Raw genomic sequence first — 14,774 nt, forward strand, 5'->3', positions numbered from 1 at the left:
TGAAATTAGCCAGGATGTGCTTGATTTGCTCTGCAGCCCCTGTCATAAAGGGTTTTACTCTTTCTGGTTTCTGTTCTTCAAGTTTGCCTTTGATTCTAAAACAGTATTTTATTAGTAGTTGAATCCTGAGCAAAGCCACATTGACTTTCATTAAAAATCAGAAACTGCAAACAAAAATAAAAATTCTGCAACAATGCAAACAGCAACTAGCTGTCTACCTTAAATAAGCAAAGTATTGTGTTATATTCAAGAAACTTCTTCATACAAAGGACTGGTTAGTAATTTATTTTTAAATTCTCTTCAAAGTACTCAATTTTAAAGATCTAAAGGTGGACAGCATGTTCACATTTAGTTTAAGGAAGACTGACCAATCTTGCTTGTGAACTCGAGAACCCCCAAACGTTAGCCAATCCTAAATCTTCAATTAGGATCTTGAGATGTCACTTACGATTTCATGTAATCTTTGATGTACTTCTTGTAGGCTTCTTTTGTGAAGCTGGTTTCCTGCAGGTGATGGTTCATGACAATGTCAACCCCTGTGACTACTGTGCTTTCGGTGCCTTCACCGTCGGTGCCTTCAGCGGAAGCGTTTCCACCGATGAGCGAGTCGTCGATGTTACCCTCTGTCCTGCTGACCATCTGCAGTAAGGCAAAGCACGCGTCGCACAGCCTGTCTCTGACTTTTTATACTGAAGTCCTAACGCACATTCATCACACTCCCACCCAACCTTGTTCATTCTCGTTAAAAACTCCATTTGGGGGAAACTGACTTCTTGACCCATTTTAACTCATTAAGAATTCCGACAACTAGTAGATTCCAGTTGGGGGGCTCTGGTCACCAAGGGGCGATGTGCCAGTAGCGACGGCGTGTCCAGGACGGCCCTCCCGGGAGGATGGGCGCGGACCTAGTTCCAGGCGGGGCTCCGCCTCCACTTTTCTAGAAAAACCGAAGCCCGGAAAGAGCGTGTCCTCCGCCAGGAGGCGGCGGAGAGGATTGCACAACCTCAGGCGGGGGAGCGGCGGAAACCCGAGCCTGCCCGGCCTTGCCTCCCCCACGCGCCGGCCGGGGGAACTCACCTTCCCCTCCACTTCCAGGCACAGCCCGTCCGCGATCTCCCGGATCTTGTAAATGTCGGAGAACATCTCATCATCTGCTCGGAACACAGACCTGCCAGTCACCGGGGGCACGGCCTGGAAGGCCCGGGGCCGCCATTTCCTACGCCTGCCGCACGCGGCCCCCACCCCTCCCCGGGCGCTCGAGACCCCGGCGCGTGCCCCAGGCACCGACTCTTGATCGCCGCCGGCGACCCTGGGCCAGGCGGCGGCGGCACCGGCCCCCTTCCTCTTCCCCGCCCCCGGCCCCCTGAGCGCGGCAGCAAGGACTCACGGCTGATGAGGTCCCGGTAGATGATCATGATGGCGGCTGGCGGACGGCGGCGGCGCTAGCTTAGCAAGAGCCCGGAGCTCGGAGCTCGCGCGGTGCAGCCGGAGCGGCGCTCGGGGGGAGGGGGGAGCGGGCGGAAAAGGCCGACTCAGCCGCTCCCCAACCTCATATAGAGGGCACGTCCCCTTACGTCATCGCCCGCTGCGCCTCCGGAAGTTCCGTAAACGGTGACGTGGAACGCAGAGCCGCATGGAGGGCGGGGCCGCGACGCGAGCGTGGGCGTGGGGGAGGGAAAGGAACATCCGGGGACTTGGCGCGGAAACACAATGCCTCGTTTCGCGGGGCTGGAGCGGAAGGGGTGGGGGACAGGTCCGGCTCTGTCTACCTAGTGGGCTGGCATTGAGGTGCTGGGCCTGCGCGAGGAGATAGACGAAATCTTTTCAAGCTACAGCCACCCCTCCTCTGAAAGTGTCAGCAGATAAAAGGGGGATATTGGGATACCTGAGGTTGGGCATTCACCCCTGACGGCTGTCCAGGAAGCTAAAGACTTCAGTCTTCAGCTCTTGACCTACGGTGATCTCTGATGGCTTCGGGAGAACTTGTCAGCATTCGACCCAAAAAGCTGCCCCGGCGGGAGTGGCGGGCGCCTTTGTGGGGGCTGAGCTGAGTGAGACCTAGCTGGTACCGCCCGATGCCCGGGGAGTAATCGAGAATTCTCCGGGCATAGGGTGGAAAGTAGAAAGGTGTGACAACGTCCCCTCTTTTTCCCCTGGGGCCTTTACTTTAGGATTGTGGCAATTAAAGAGGTCTTCCCTTTCTGTTTTCCACTTGGATTTGAGTTATGCTCTTTGGGAAAAAAGGGGGGGGGGGGACATGTTAGTTAGGATGAAATAGAAATTTTATCCCTGCTCAAATCACATCTTTAAGGCAAAGATGCCTGTCTTAAACCTGAGAGCTTGTAGCTTGTTCCATCCTCAAATACTTAGGCTCTCCTGTGTCCCTGGCACTGGAATTTGCACAGAGGTCACAATTATGAGTTAGACTTAATCCTAGCTTAATAAACACTTTAATTCTAGTTGATCAAAGAACTAGGCAATTATCCATAAAAAAATTTTTCATAAATAAGCCAGTTAGAGTAAAACAGACCAGTAGCAACACCTTATCAAAGAATGTGAGGGTGAAATAGGATGGTGGAGAAGTCAGAATGGATAATAGAAAATGAGGCCTTCCCAGGGTTTCGCTGGATACACCAGAGCATGCTGGGATCTGGGAAGAAGTTAGAAACAAAACAAAGGGACATCTTGGTATTTCTTAATCCCATACTGGGATATGTAAATGGAACAGATTATTATATGTTTTTCTGCGCATTCCCCCCCTCCATCCCTCAATTCATTCAGAAATGTTTTCCCTTCATCCATATTGTACCCCTAACCTCAACAGCTCTCCAGTTTTATGTTCATCTGAAAACTTCGCCAAGTGTAATAAAACAGTTGTTAGTGGTATCCAGTCAGTTCCAACTCATAGTGACCCTGTATAGATATGGTTTCCAAAGGGGCGGCTGGTGGGTTTAAACTGACGATCTTACAGTTATCAGTCTAGTGTTTATCCTACAGCACTCCAGTAGCTTTGGTACAAAGGAATACTGAAGTTGGACACAAGGGTCCTAGGTTGCTATCTTGGCTAAATGTCACAGTAACCTTGGGAACATCAGCTTTCCTGAGACTGAGTTTATAAAATGGAATTTTTTGGGTGTTAAAGATTTTGTGAACTAAATGAGGCAATGAGAAAATGCCTACTATCCGCAATATGTGATCAATAAATAGCGGTGGTATTTAAACACATAATTCTTCCCAAGTTTTATTAATTTCCAAATTATTCCTAAAACTATTCTGTTAACTATATTCCTTGGAATTATTTTCTCATTTAGTTGATATAACGTATGTACCAAAGATGTTCTATTTATTATGATAATTTGAACCACAACGTCGGTGGTTCAAACCCACCAGCCACGCTCCTCGTAAAACCCTAAACAGGGTCACTATGAGTTGGAACCAACTCGACAGTACTCAACAACAACAAATAGTAAGAGCTGTGGTGTTACAGTGGTTCAGTGCTTGGCTGCTAACCAAACGTACACTCCAGAGAAAAAGGACACCGCTGCTGTAAAGATGACAGCCTTGAAAACCCTATGGGGCAGTTCTAGTCTGTCTTATGTGGTTCCTATGAGTCTTATAGGGTCTGAAGCAACTCAGTGGCAATGGATTTGGTTTTTCTGGTTTGACATACTACTTTTACAATAAAATATCATCCTGCAGTGCTTTGTTTCCTAAAAATATATGAGGGGATATGTTTGCCAATTTTTTTATTTTACCAGCAAGCTCATTCTAAATACAACAGCTATTGTCTACCACAGGGAGCGTGGTTGTTGTTGTTAAGTGCCGTCGAGTTTGTTCCAACCCATAGTGACCCTGGATAGGGTTTCCAAGGAGCAGCTAGTGAGCTTGAACCACCGACTGCTGACCTTGTGGTTCAAACTGACTTTGTAGTCCAACGCATTAACCCACAGCGCCACAATAGTGGCTGCTAACCAGATCCTGGTGTGGCGCTGTGGGTTAATACTCTGGACTGCAAAGTCAGTTTGAAATGCAATGTTTGTAGTTCAAGTTCAGCAGCTGCTCCTTGTAAATCCTATACAGGGTCGGAACTGACTTGATGGCACTTAACAACAACAACTGAAAGGTTGGCTTGAACTCACCAGCTACTCCAAGGAAAAAAGTTGTGGCTGTCTTCCTCAGTGAGGAAGGTTTGCTATGAGTTAGAATCTACTCAGCAACAGAAGATGGTTTATCATCTACCAATACCATTTCATAAATGAAAGGATATTAATTTCATAACAGGCAATCATCTAAATTAAATATATTTAATTGAAAAAGTTATAACATCTATCTTTCCAAATTTTGCCTTGGGTCTTTGACACTTTTTAATTGTCTAAGCATTGGGTTTATTACCTGGCATAGCTTTTTGCCCAAGGATACCCAGCTTATGGTAGAAGGAAGGGGGTACAGCTTTATGGACTTCTGGATCCCAGTGGAGTTCTTTGGGCTAAATGAATGAATGAATACTTGAGTATAGCTCGACACTAATTTATCCTTATATTTAGAATATCGGCAGAAATAAATAAAGGAGGGAAAATCAATCACTATGTAACCTGGAGAAAATATTTTAATTGGCTGTAATTCATCTCTGAAATTCATTACATAGTTGAAATAAGCAGGGGAGGGAGTAACTGTAGGGCTTTTCACTTCAGCTGTTGGCATGGTAACAGCTGATTTTCAAGACTGCCTTAGCAGTCTGCAGGGTTAGCTGTGGAAAAGGAAATAATATATATTTACCAAACCAAACACATTGCTGGGAAGTCAATTTCGATTCATAGTGACCCCTGTGTGTAAGGAAAAGAATTGTGCTCCATAGGATTTTCAGTGGCACTACCTCTGGTAGCGTAGTGGTTACGAATCGGGCTGCGAACCTTAAGGTCAGCGGTTCGAAACTACCAGCCGCTCCGCGGGAGACAGATGAGGCTTTCTACTCCCGTAAGGATTTACACCCTCGGAAACCCTGTACAGGGTCGCTATGGGTCGGAACCGACTCGATGGCACTTAACAACAACAACACAACATTTGAGTCCTGGTGTGGCGCTGTGGGTTAATGCTCTGTACTGCAGTCAGTTTGAACTGCAAGGTCTGCGGTTCAAGCTCACCAGCTGCTCCTCGGAAACCCTGTACAGGATTGCTATGAGTCGGAACTGATTTAACAGCACTTAACAACAACAACAAGGAGCTCTGGTAGCGTAGTGGTTACGAATCAGGCTGCGAACCTTAAGGTCAGCGGTTCGAAACTACCAGCTGCTCCGCGGGAGAAAGATGAGGCTTTCTACTCCCGTAAAGATTTACACCCTCGGAAACCCTGTACAGGGTCGCTATGGGGGTCGCTATGGGTCGGAACCGACTCGATGGCACATAACAACAACAACAATTGAGGTTCTATGGAGTCCTGGTGTGGCACCTCAGGTCGGTTTGAATTGCAAGGTTGGCAGTTCAAACTCACCACCCACTTCTTGAAAACTCTTTACAGGGTCCCTATGAGTCAGAACCAACTCAATGGTACTTAACAACAATAAAGTGAATTGTTCTATAAGGTAAGCACTGGAAGGTTGGTGGTTCAAACCCACGTGCTACTGCTTGGAAACGCTATAGAGGATCACTATGAGTCAGAACCAACTTGTTGGCACTTGACAGCAATAACACTAGCCTAAAAGTCTGCAGTTCGAATCAACCCAACTGCTCTATGGAAGAAAGACGTGTGACTTTCTTCCATAAAGGTTGTGGAGACGGCTCTGACTCATAGCGACTCTATGCACGACAGAACGAAACACTGCCCAGTCCTGTGTCATTCCCACAATTGTTATATTTGAGCCCATTGCTGCTGCCACTGTGCCAGTCCATCTCGATGGGGGTGTTCCTCTTCTTAACTGACCCTCAACTTTACCAAGCATGACATCTTTCTCCCAGGACTGTCCCTCCTGATAATATGTCCAAAGAACTGGCAATCCTGGCTTCCTTCCAAGGAGTATTCTTCCAACACAGATTGGTTTGTTCTTCTGGAGGTCCATGAAGACTTGGTACTTTTAATATTCTCCTCCAACACCGTAACTTGTAATATTCTTTTAAAATAATATTTTTATTCTTTTAAATAAGAATAAAATATACTTTTAATATTCTCCTCCAACACCATAATTCAAATACATCAGTTATTTTATGGTTTTCCTGATTCATTATCCAACTTTTCACATGCATATGAGGTTATTGTAAACACTGTGATTTGGGTCAGGAGCACCTTAGTCCTCAAACTAACATCTTTGCTCCTGAACACTTTAAAGAAGTCTTGTACAGCAGATTTGCCTAGTGCAATATGTCATTTGATTTCTTGACTGCTGCTTCCATAAGTGTTGATGGTTGATTGGAGCAAAATTAAGTCTTGGTCAACTTCAAACTTTTCTCCACTTATCTTGATGGTATTTATTGGTCCAATGGTAAGAATTTGTGAGTTGCTACCCATACCGAAAGCTGTGGTCTTTGATTTTCATCAGCAAGCAAGGTTGTATCATCTGCATATCGCACCTTGTTTATGAGTCTTCCTCCAGTCCAGATACCATGTTCCTGTTCATATAATCTACTTTCTCGAATTATTTGCTCAAGCATATGGATTGAATAAGCATGGTGAAAAAATGCAACCCTGACACAAACCTTTCCTGATGTGAAACCATTCAGTGTCTCCTTGTTCTGTTTGAATGACTGCATCTTGATCTATGTACAGGTTCCTCCTGAGCACATTTAGATGTTCCGGAATACTCATTCTCCATATATTGTCCATAGCATGTCATGACTGACACAAATCAAAAGCCTTTGTGTAGTCAGTAAAGTACTGGTGGTGCTTCAGGATAATGTGCTGGGCCTCAAGGTCAGTTTGAACCGCAAGGTTGGCAGTTCAAACCCACCAGCCACTCCTCAGAAACCCTATACAGGGTCGCTATGGGGTACTACAGTGACTCTTTGTATTACTTCTTTTGATGCTGTATGCATCATTCAGTATTTTGCCCATTCTTGTTAAGTGCCATTGAGTCGGTTCCAACCCTAGCAACCCTGTATAGGGTTCCTGATGAGTGGCTGGTGAGCTTGAACTGCCGACCTTGCAGTTCAAATGGCTTTGCAGTGTGGTGCATTAACCCACAGTGCCACACCAGGACTTCATTTTTCCCATAGCATCCTTCAATATTGAAAATTGAGGCTTGAATTTTTCTGTCTGCTCCTTCAGGTTGAGAAATGCTGAGCAAGTTCTTCCCTTTTGATTTTCTAACTCCAGTCTTTGTACATTTCAGTATAGTGTTTGGCTTCTTGAGCTGCCTTTTGAAAATTTCAGTTCAGCTCTTTCCCCTCTTCATTTTTTCTATTTGCTTTAGCATCTCTATGCTGGAGAGCAAATTTCAGAGTCTCTTCTGACATCCATTTTGGTCTTTTCCTTCTTTCTGGTCATCTTAGCAACCTTTTGCTTTCTTCCTGTATGATGTTCTTGATGTCATTCCACAACTCTTCTGGTCTTTGGTCATTTGTGTCTAATTCATCAAATCTCTTATTGAGGTGACCTCCAAATTCATGTGAGATATGTTCAAAGCCATATTTTGTCTCTAGTGGACTTGTTTTAATTTTCTTCTTCTTCACCCTGAATTTGTGTATGAACAGTTGATGGTCTATTCCCCAGTCTGCCCCTGGCCTTGTTTTGGCTGATGATATGGAGCTTTTCCACCATCTCTTTCTACAGATGTACTAAATTTGATGTCTGTGTATTCCATCTAGTGAGGTCTATGTGTATAGTCATCTTTTATGTTGTTTAAAGTAGGTATTTGCAATGAAGAATTCATTGGTCTTGCAAAATTCTATCATGTGATCTCCAACATCTCTTCTGTCGCCAAGGCCATATTTTCCAACTATTGATCCTTTCTCTTTGTTTCCAACCTTTGCATTCCAATTGCCAGTAATTGTCAAAACATCTTGATTGCATGCTTAATCAATTTCAGACAAAGATTACAGTCTTGAAAATACTGTAGGGCAGTTCTACTGATTCTCAGTCAAAATCCTTGACAGCGGTGGATTTATTAGAAGGAAATTGTTCAACAGTCAATCTTCTCTCCCCTGAAAGAGAAGTTACTATCTATCTCTAGAAATAAAAGGCATACACTTGGCTCAAATGGTCATACCTTCTGTGAGCCATCGATGACCACCACGTTTAAAATTACAGTCTTAGAGGAAATGAAATGTGTGGCTAATTACCTCCATGAACAACTGCCTGCTTTGCCATGAGATCAGAATTGGATGGTGCCCAGCTACTATTACTGAACATTCTGATGAAAGAGTCTATGTAAGAATCCTGATCAAAAGAGGGGCAGAAATGCAGACCAGAATTTCAATATCCTATCGACTCTAGACTTTCTGGAGCCATGGAGGCTGAATAAACCTCCCAAACTATTGCCTTGCGATAATATTTAAACATTCAATTTTAATTATCCACTGAAGGCATCTGAAAACCAAACAATAGTATAACTAGTAAAGAATGTCTGCTTTGAGCAAGGTGCTCTTTTAAGATCTCTGCATATGGGGAATTGACAGCTGCAACTTGAATGATTAGACAGGAAACAGGGAGCAGTGAGTTTGTGTTAATGGGCAAGGAACAGCTCCAAGCAGGAGAATGGGAATGATTGCACTACTCAAATGTAAATCAAGGACACTAAATTGTACATGTAGAAACTGTTGAATTGGTATACGTTTTGTTGTATCTATTCTCAACAATAGCGAATTAAGGAATCCTGGTGTGGCGCTGTGGGTTAATGCGCTGCAAAGTAGGTTTGAACTGCAAGGTCGCTGGTTCAAGCTCACCAGCTGCTCCTTGGAAACCCTATGCAGGGTCACTATGCATCGGACCTGACTTGACAGCATTTAACATAACAACAGCAGTTGTCATCAACCCGCATACCATTTCTTTTACTTATTTATTTTATCAACTGTCTCCCCTGAGAACTCTGAGTATTCTGGGGGCAGATTGTCATTTTGCTCACAGATGTGTCCTTAGTGCCTAATCAATGCCTACTGAATGCACTTCAGACCATGATTAATAACAGTAATCAATTGGTTTCACGCTGGATTTCAAACACAGCAGTATTGTGAGGTGGTGGTGATGGCGTGAACAGAGTTTCTGAACTCCTTTATGGCCTTCAGCTGAGGTTTACAGAGTCAGTCACTGAAAAATAAAGCTAGAACAGCAGCTAGGGACTTGACGCTGCCCTTTGGATTACTTAGCATAGGAAAGAACTTTCCCCTTGAAGCAGGAAAGAGCTCTAAGGCATATTGTGAAGTGAAAAAAGCAAGTTTCCAACAGTATAATGTGTACAGTATACCATTAATTTCACACACAATAACCAACCTATACTGCTATATGGTGGTGGTGGCGTGCTATAGAGTTGGTTCTGGCATATAGCAACCCTGTATAGAATTTCCAAGGCTGTTAATCTTTGGTGATGGCAGCAGTTGTGTGCCATGGAGACAGTTCTGACTCATAGCCACCCTGTATAAGGTTTCGTAGGCTGTAAATCTTTACATGAGCAGAAGGCCTCATCTTTCTCATGTGGAATGGCTGGTAGATTGAACTGCTGACCTTGTGGTTTGCAACCCAATTTGTAACCAACTACTTTACCAGGGCTCCTTCATTGCTATATATTTATGTGCAAAAGTATCAACAAAGGTCTAGAAGGATATGCATTGAACTGTTGTTGTTAAATGCCATCGAGTCGGTTCCAACTCATAGACACCAAGGAGTGGCTGGTGAGCTTGAACCACCAATCTAGTGGTTTCAACTGACCTTGTAGTTCAGTACCACACGCAGCACCACACCAGGACTCTGGGAGACAGCTGAACGGAAGAAGAGTAGCACAGGGGAGCAAGAGCACTAATTGTAATGCTTGGATGTTCACCACAAAAGTGTTTTCACATTTCATTTTCCTAAAGTTATTTTTCCCAGAGATACCAAGCATCATAATGCAAATAAAATATTACCAGTAAACCAGTTGCATTGAGTCAACTACAATTCAAGGCAAGCCAGTATGTGTCCATAGAGCTTTCAGTAGCAGATTTTTTGGAAATAGACCATTAGTCGTATCTTCAGAGGCAAATAGTGTCCGCGGAAAACAGTGCCAATTAGTTTTAAATTGCTGAGTGATCTCTGACATCTGGCAATGGAAACTACTTATTGGCACCCAGATAGAAACTGCTCAAGGGGCACCCAGGGCACATGCCATACTTGCCATGCCTCTGGACTCGAACCTCCAGCCTTTCACTGATCGGTCAAATGCAAGAACTGTGTCCCCCCACTCAACAAATACTCCAAATAAAGTGTTAGAAAGTACTTGAGTCGGACTAGACTGGGCAACTAACAACAATAGCAAGGTAGGCAATTTACAAGAAAATACACTAAAAAAAACAAGCATATGAAGAGTTAAGGGGTTCCAGATATAAACCGTGTGCCCAGCAGGTTACGGGGTTTCTGATCATTCCATAAGCCTGTGAGTATGTATACCTAGCATGATTTTGATCCAAAAAAATGGACCCATAAATTGTCCTGTTATAAATGGCAGCAAGTACTTCTGAGGTGTGGATGAAGGAGGGCTGGGTGGGTGCTTGCCAATTCGCTGTGGGAGGAAGATAGCCTATCTTCTATATCCCACTCTTTCTAATGAAGAGAACATGGGTGGGAGGTAAAGATTCCATAATTTGGAGAGCATATTAATTTCTTTACACTTTGCTTTTCTTGAAAAATTATTGAGAGCAGCTTGAAATTAATGAGGAGAATGGTGCAAATTGAAAATGAGAATAAGACAATAAAATGAAGCCGGGGTGAAATTGGTATTAAACCGGGAGACAGGAAATCCTGCAAGGTGGACTCAAAACTTGGTCAGGAATTTTAGCCAACAAAGCAATGTGGAGAATATATTTAGTTATAAGGTTCACCACGATTTTGTGTAAAAATAAATCATTTAATTCTAGGAAAAAAATGTTTGGTGTTTGAGAAGATAGGCAAAGCATTTCTTCCATAGACCCTTCTCATGTGATTTAGATTCAATAAAATCCCCACAATAAATTTAGCAATGGATTTTATATGGATCATTCATTTTAACCTCCTTCAATGTAAGCCTAACCTTCAAATTCAATTCAGTAAAAATAATTCTACTGGTAGGCAGAACAAAGAGGTCCTGCTTCACAACTTTCTGAGGTCTGTGTTATGTAAAAGATAGGTAATCTGGAATGGACAGAATGTTGTTTCCAGTTTTCTGGGGTCTCTTGTTCCCATGAAACCCAGATAAGATTGGCAAATTCCTCTGAGGAAATCCAAATGCTCCCCTATATATCCATGAATGTCTAGATAGAGGTAAGTAGGTAGCTAGCATCAAGCCAATTCCAACTCATGACAACGTTACGTACAACAGACTAAAACGCTGCTGAGTCAGTCCTGCATCATTCTCACAATCGCTGGTACGTTGAGTCCATTGTTGCAACTACTCTGCCAATCCATCTCACTGAGGGTCTCCTTTGCCTTCTCTAGTTCCCTCCTTTACCAAACTCATGCACACCTCCAGCAAATGACTCTTACTGATGAGTCATCCAAAGCTATCAAGGGGGATACTGCTCTGTTGTGATCCAGAGGTTTTAACAGGCTAATTATTGAAAGATTGCCAGACTTTTCTTAGTAGTCTGGAAGGGCCACGGAAACGTGACCACTATAGTTGACTCTATTGGTATTTGAAATACTGGCAACATAGTTTCGTAACAATATGCAAGCTACTACAGTACAACATAAGGAGCTCTGGTAGCGTAGTGGTTAAGAATTGGGCTGCTAACTTCAAGGTTGGCAGTTCAAAACTCCCAGCTGTTCCACGGGAAAAAGATGAGGCTTTCTGCTCCCATAAAGATTTGTAGGCTCAGAAACCCTGTGCAGGGTCACTCTGAGTCAGAACTGACTCCATGGTACATCACAAAAACAACAACAACAACAGTATAAGAAACTGACAAACAGGTAGGTGGTAGGTGAATGTCTGTTATTGTTGTTAGGTGCTATTGAGTTGTTTTTGACTCATAGCAACCCTAACTAGAGCAGAATGGAACACTACTTGGTCCCACACAATCATGTATGAGCCCATTTTGGTAGTGACTATGTCAATCCATCTTCTTGAGAGTCTTCCTCTTTTTTTTTTTTTCATTGTGAATTATGTGATTGTTTATATGGGAGAACATTAGCTTTACATTCATCCTATCTTATTTCATTTCACTGCAATGATTACAATTCCTTGCTTGCATCATCAAGCAGCCTAAGGGTGTATACCCTGCAAGCCTGCCCCCTGGCCGTCAGCACACAGCCCCTCTCCCTCTCAGAGTCCAGAGTCCCCAGCTGCTCCATTGCTCCACATCATCGTCTCTGCCTCCATCTCTGGCATTGCTGCTTCTTTGGATAGGGTCCCACACTCTGGTCTTCTCCCTTGATGGTCCCAGGATCCTCTGCTCCAAGACTGCAAAATCAGCCACTCCCCTCCTTTTGTTACAAAATGTCTACCTTTACATTAGCAACACTCACAATCAGTCCTGATAGCAATTATTCACTATTAAACTGCAAGAGTCTTATCCCCATCTCCTTTCACCAGCCCCATGCAGACAGGTTGTAAACCACTCAGTGAAGATTCTACTTTCCCCGTAGCTTCTGAAACTAGGCTCCCTCTTGAAAGCTTGTAAGCCAGTCACTTTGTGCCTTTGTAAACCGCCCCCCCCACCATTTTGTGTAGCCAATGTCTAAGTTGCCCATCCCTGTCAACCCTGTGTACCAAGGAGGTGGGAATGATCCTTGCTGTAAAGATTTGTTCCCTCTTTTGAGCTACTACATCCACAAGGATTGTTGTTGTTGTTATGTGCCATCTAGTCAGTTCCGACCCATAGCGACCCTGTACAGGGTTTCCGAGGGTGTAAATCTTTACGGGAGTAGAAAGCCTCATCTTTCTCCCGCGGAGCAGCTGGTAGTTTCGAACCGCTGACCTTAAGGTTCGCAGCCCGATTCGTAACCACTACGGTACCAGAGCTCCTTTCCACAAGGATAGAGACCAAGTTAATAAAATTGTAGCGGATTCCTCTTTTTTCTTTCTTCCTCTAGTCGAGTTCTGGTCCTCCAACCATTGAAGCCAGGTCAGATGGGTATTATCTGCAAGTATGGGTGTTCTTGTGCATCTCCCCTCACTTCATATCAGCTGGACCCTTCACTCTCCACTTTAGTCCTCTGTGGCCATGTCCCTGTCCTTGGGCCCAGGAGTCCCCAGGTCTCGCCATACTGTTAGCCAACCATATCTCGATCCAGGTTGACAGGAGTCTATTGAACATGGTGGGACTTAGCTCACAACTTCATAGCTGTTTTCCTCCCCCACTTTCCCTTATTAGTGACCAACGTCCTCAGCAGCAAGACCACATACCTGTTCATGTATTCCCCTTGAGTCTCAGTCTTGGAAGGGGGTTGAGAGTCTTCCTCTTTTGTGTGCCCCTTCCACTTTACCGTTTGTGGCTTTCTTCTGATCCATCCTGGTAACATGCCCAAGGTAGATGAGATGAAGTCTGGTCATCTTCCTTTTTAAGGAGCATTCTGGTTGTATTTCCAAAACAAGCTTGTTCATTCTTCTGGGCGTACATGGTACATGCAATATTCTTCAACTCATAATTAAAGACAACACAGAATTTCTTTTTCAGTCTTCCTTGTTCATTGTCCTACTTTCACATGCGGATGAGGCAATTGAAAATACCATGATTTGGGCGCAACTCAGTCCTCAAAGTGAACTTTTGCTCTTTAGCATTTCAAAGAGATCTTTTACAGCAGATTTGTCCAAAGCAACTACATCATCATCTGATTTCTTGACTGCTGCTTCCTTGGTTCTTGATTATGGGTTCAAGTAAAATGAAATCCTTGACAACTTCAATATTTTCTCCATTTTTCATGATGTTGCTTATTGGTCCAGTTATGAAGATTTGTGTGTGTATGTGTGTTTTGTATTGAGGCATGATTTATACCCAAAGTTTTTATCTTCATCAAGTCCTCTTCACTTTCAGAAAGCAAGGTTATGTCATCTACGTATCACAGGTTACTAATGAGTCTTCCTCCAATCTTGGTGCCATATAGTTCAGCTTCTCAGATTATTTGCTCAGCATGCAGATTGAATAAATATGGAGAAAGGATACATCCCTGATCCACAACTTTCCTGATTTTAAATCTTTCAGTATCCCCTTGTTCTTCTGCTCAAACAACTGCCTCTTGGTCTATGTATATGTGCAAAATTCAGTAAGTGTTGGGGACCAAAAGGCTTACAGCCCTCATAAAACTTCAAGAGTGTCAGAACTGCTCCTATTTGATTATTCAGTTGTGTTTAATATTAATTTAGAATGTGAGCTCTTGGTATCCATGTAAAACCGAATTTCCCTCTAGAACTGAGTGAGACAGTAAAACTTCCTCAGAGGACGAACAAGGACAGGTTTACTGGGATTAAGCAGGGAGGTTCTGGAGAGGAACTGCCCGGGGTATTCACTTGGGGTGGAGTGGTAAATTCTAGGAATATTGGATTAAGGACAATGGTGGCAACTCCCTCGGACTGCCCTGGGTTTAATCAGTTTGACCTATATGTTTTCCTTCCTCCTGAAAACTTAATTAAGCCAGGTATCTGAAACAGCTTGACTTTCTTCAGACTTTTTGAAATCCTTTTCACCTT

General features: G+C 43.7%; 1 protein-coding gene across 1 annotated transcript; it reads right to left on the reverse strand.

Annotated features, from left to right (window-relative positions):
• Positions 1–444: 444 nt before the first annotated feature.
• LOC102835644 (translationally-controlled tumor protein-like) lies at positions 445–1,507 on the reverse strand. Its single transcript, XM_006837620.1, has 3 exons — positions 1,388–1,507; positions 1,078–1,151; positions 445–639 (listed from the first exon to the last, which is right to left on the reverse strand). Exons 1-3 carry the CDS (start codon positions 1,413–1,415, stop codon positions 445–447), a joined length of 297 nt encoding a protein of 98 aa, XP_006837683.1. The 5' UTR covers positions 1,416–1,507.
• Positions 1,508–14,774: the final 13,267 nt, after the last annotated feature.

The sequence above is a fragment of the Chrysochloris asiatica genome, unplaced genomic scaffold (assembly GCF_000296735.1).
Source record: "Chrysochloris asiatica unplaced genomic scaffold, ChrAsi1.0 scaffold00022, whole genome shotgun sequence".
In the NCBI taxonomy this organism is placed as follows: Eukaryota; Metazoa; Chordata; class Mammalia; order Afrosoricida; family Chrysochloridae; genus Chrysochloris; species Chrysochloris asiatica.

Coding starts and splice junctions, on each gene's coding strand:
- LOC102835644 (XM_006837620.1), bottom strand. CDS start 1,415: ATGATCATCTACCGGGACCTCATCAGCC. Junction 1,152..1,387: donor CTACCGGGACCTCATCAGCC/GTGAGTCCTTGC, acceptor TGTTCCGAGCAG/ATGATGAGATGTTCTCCGAC. Junction 640..1,077: donor GCCTGGAAGTGGAGGGGAAG/GTGAGTTCCCCC, acceptor GCCTTACTGCAG/ATGGTCAGCAGGACAGAGGG.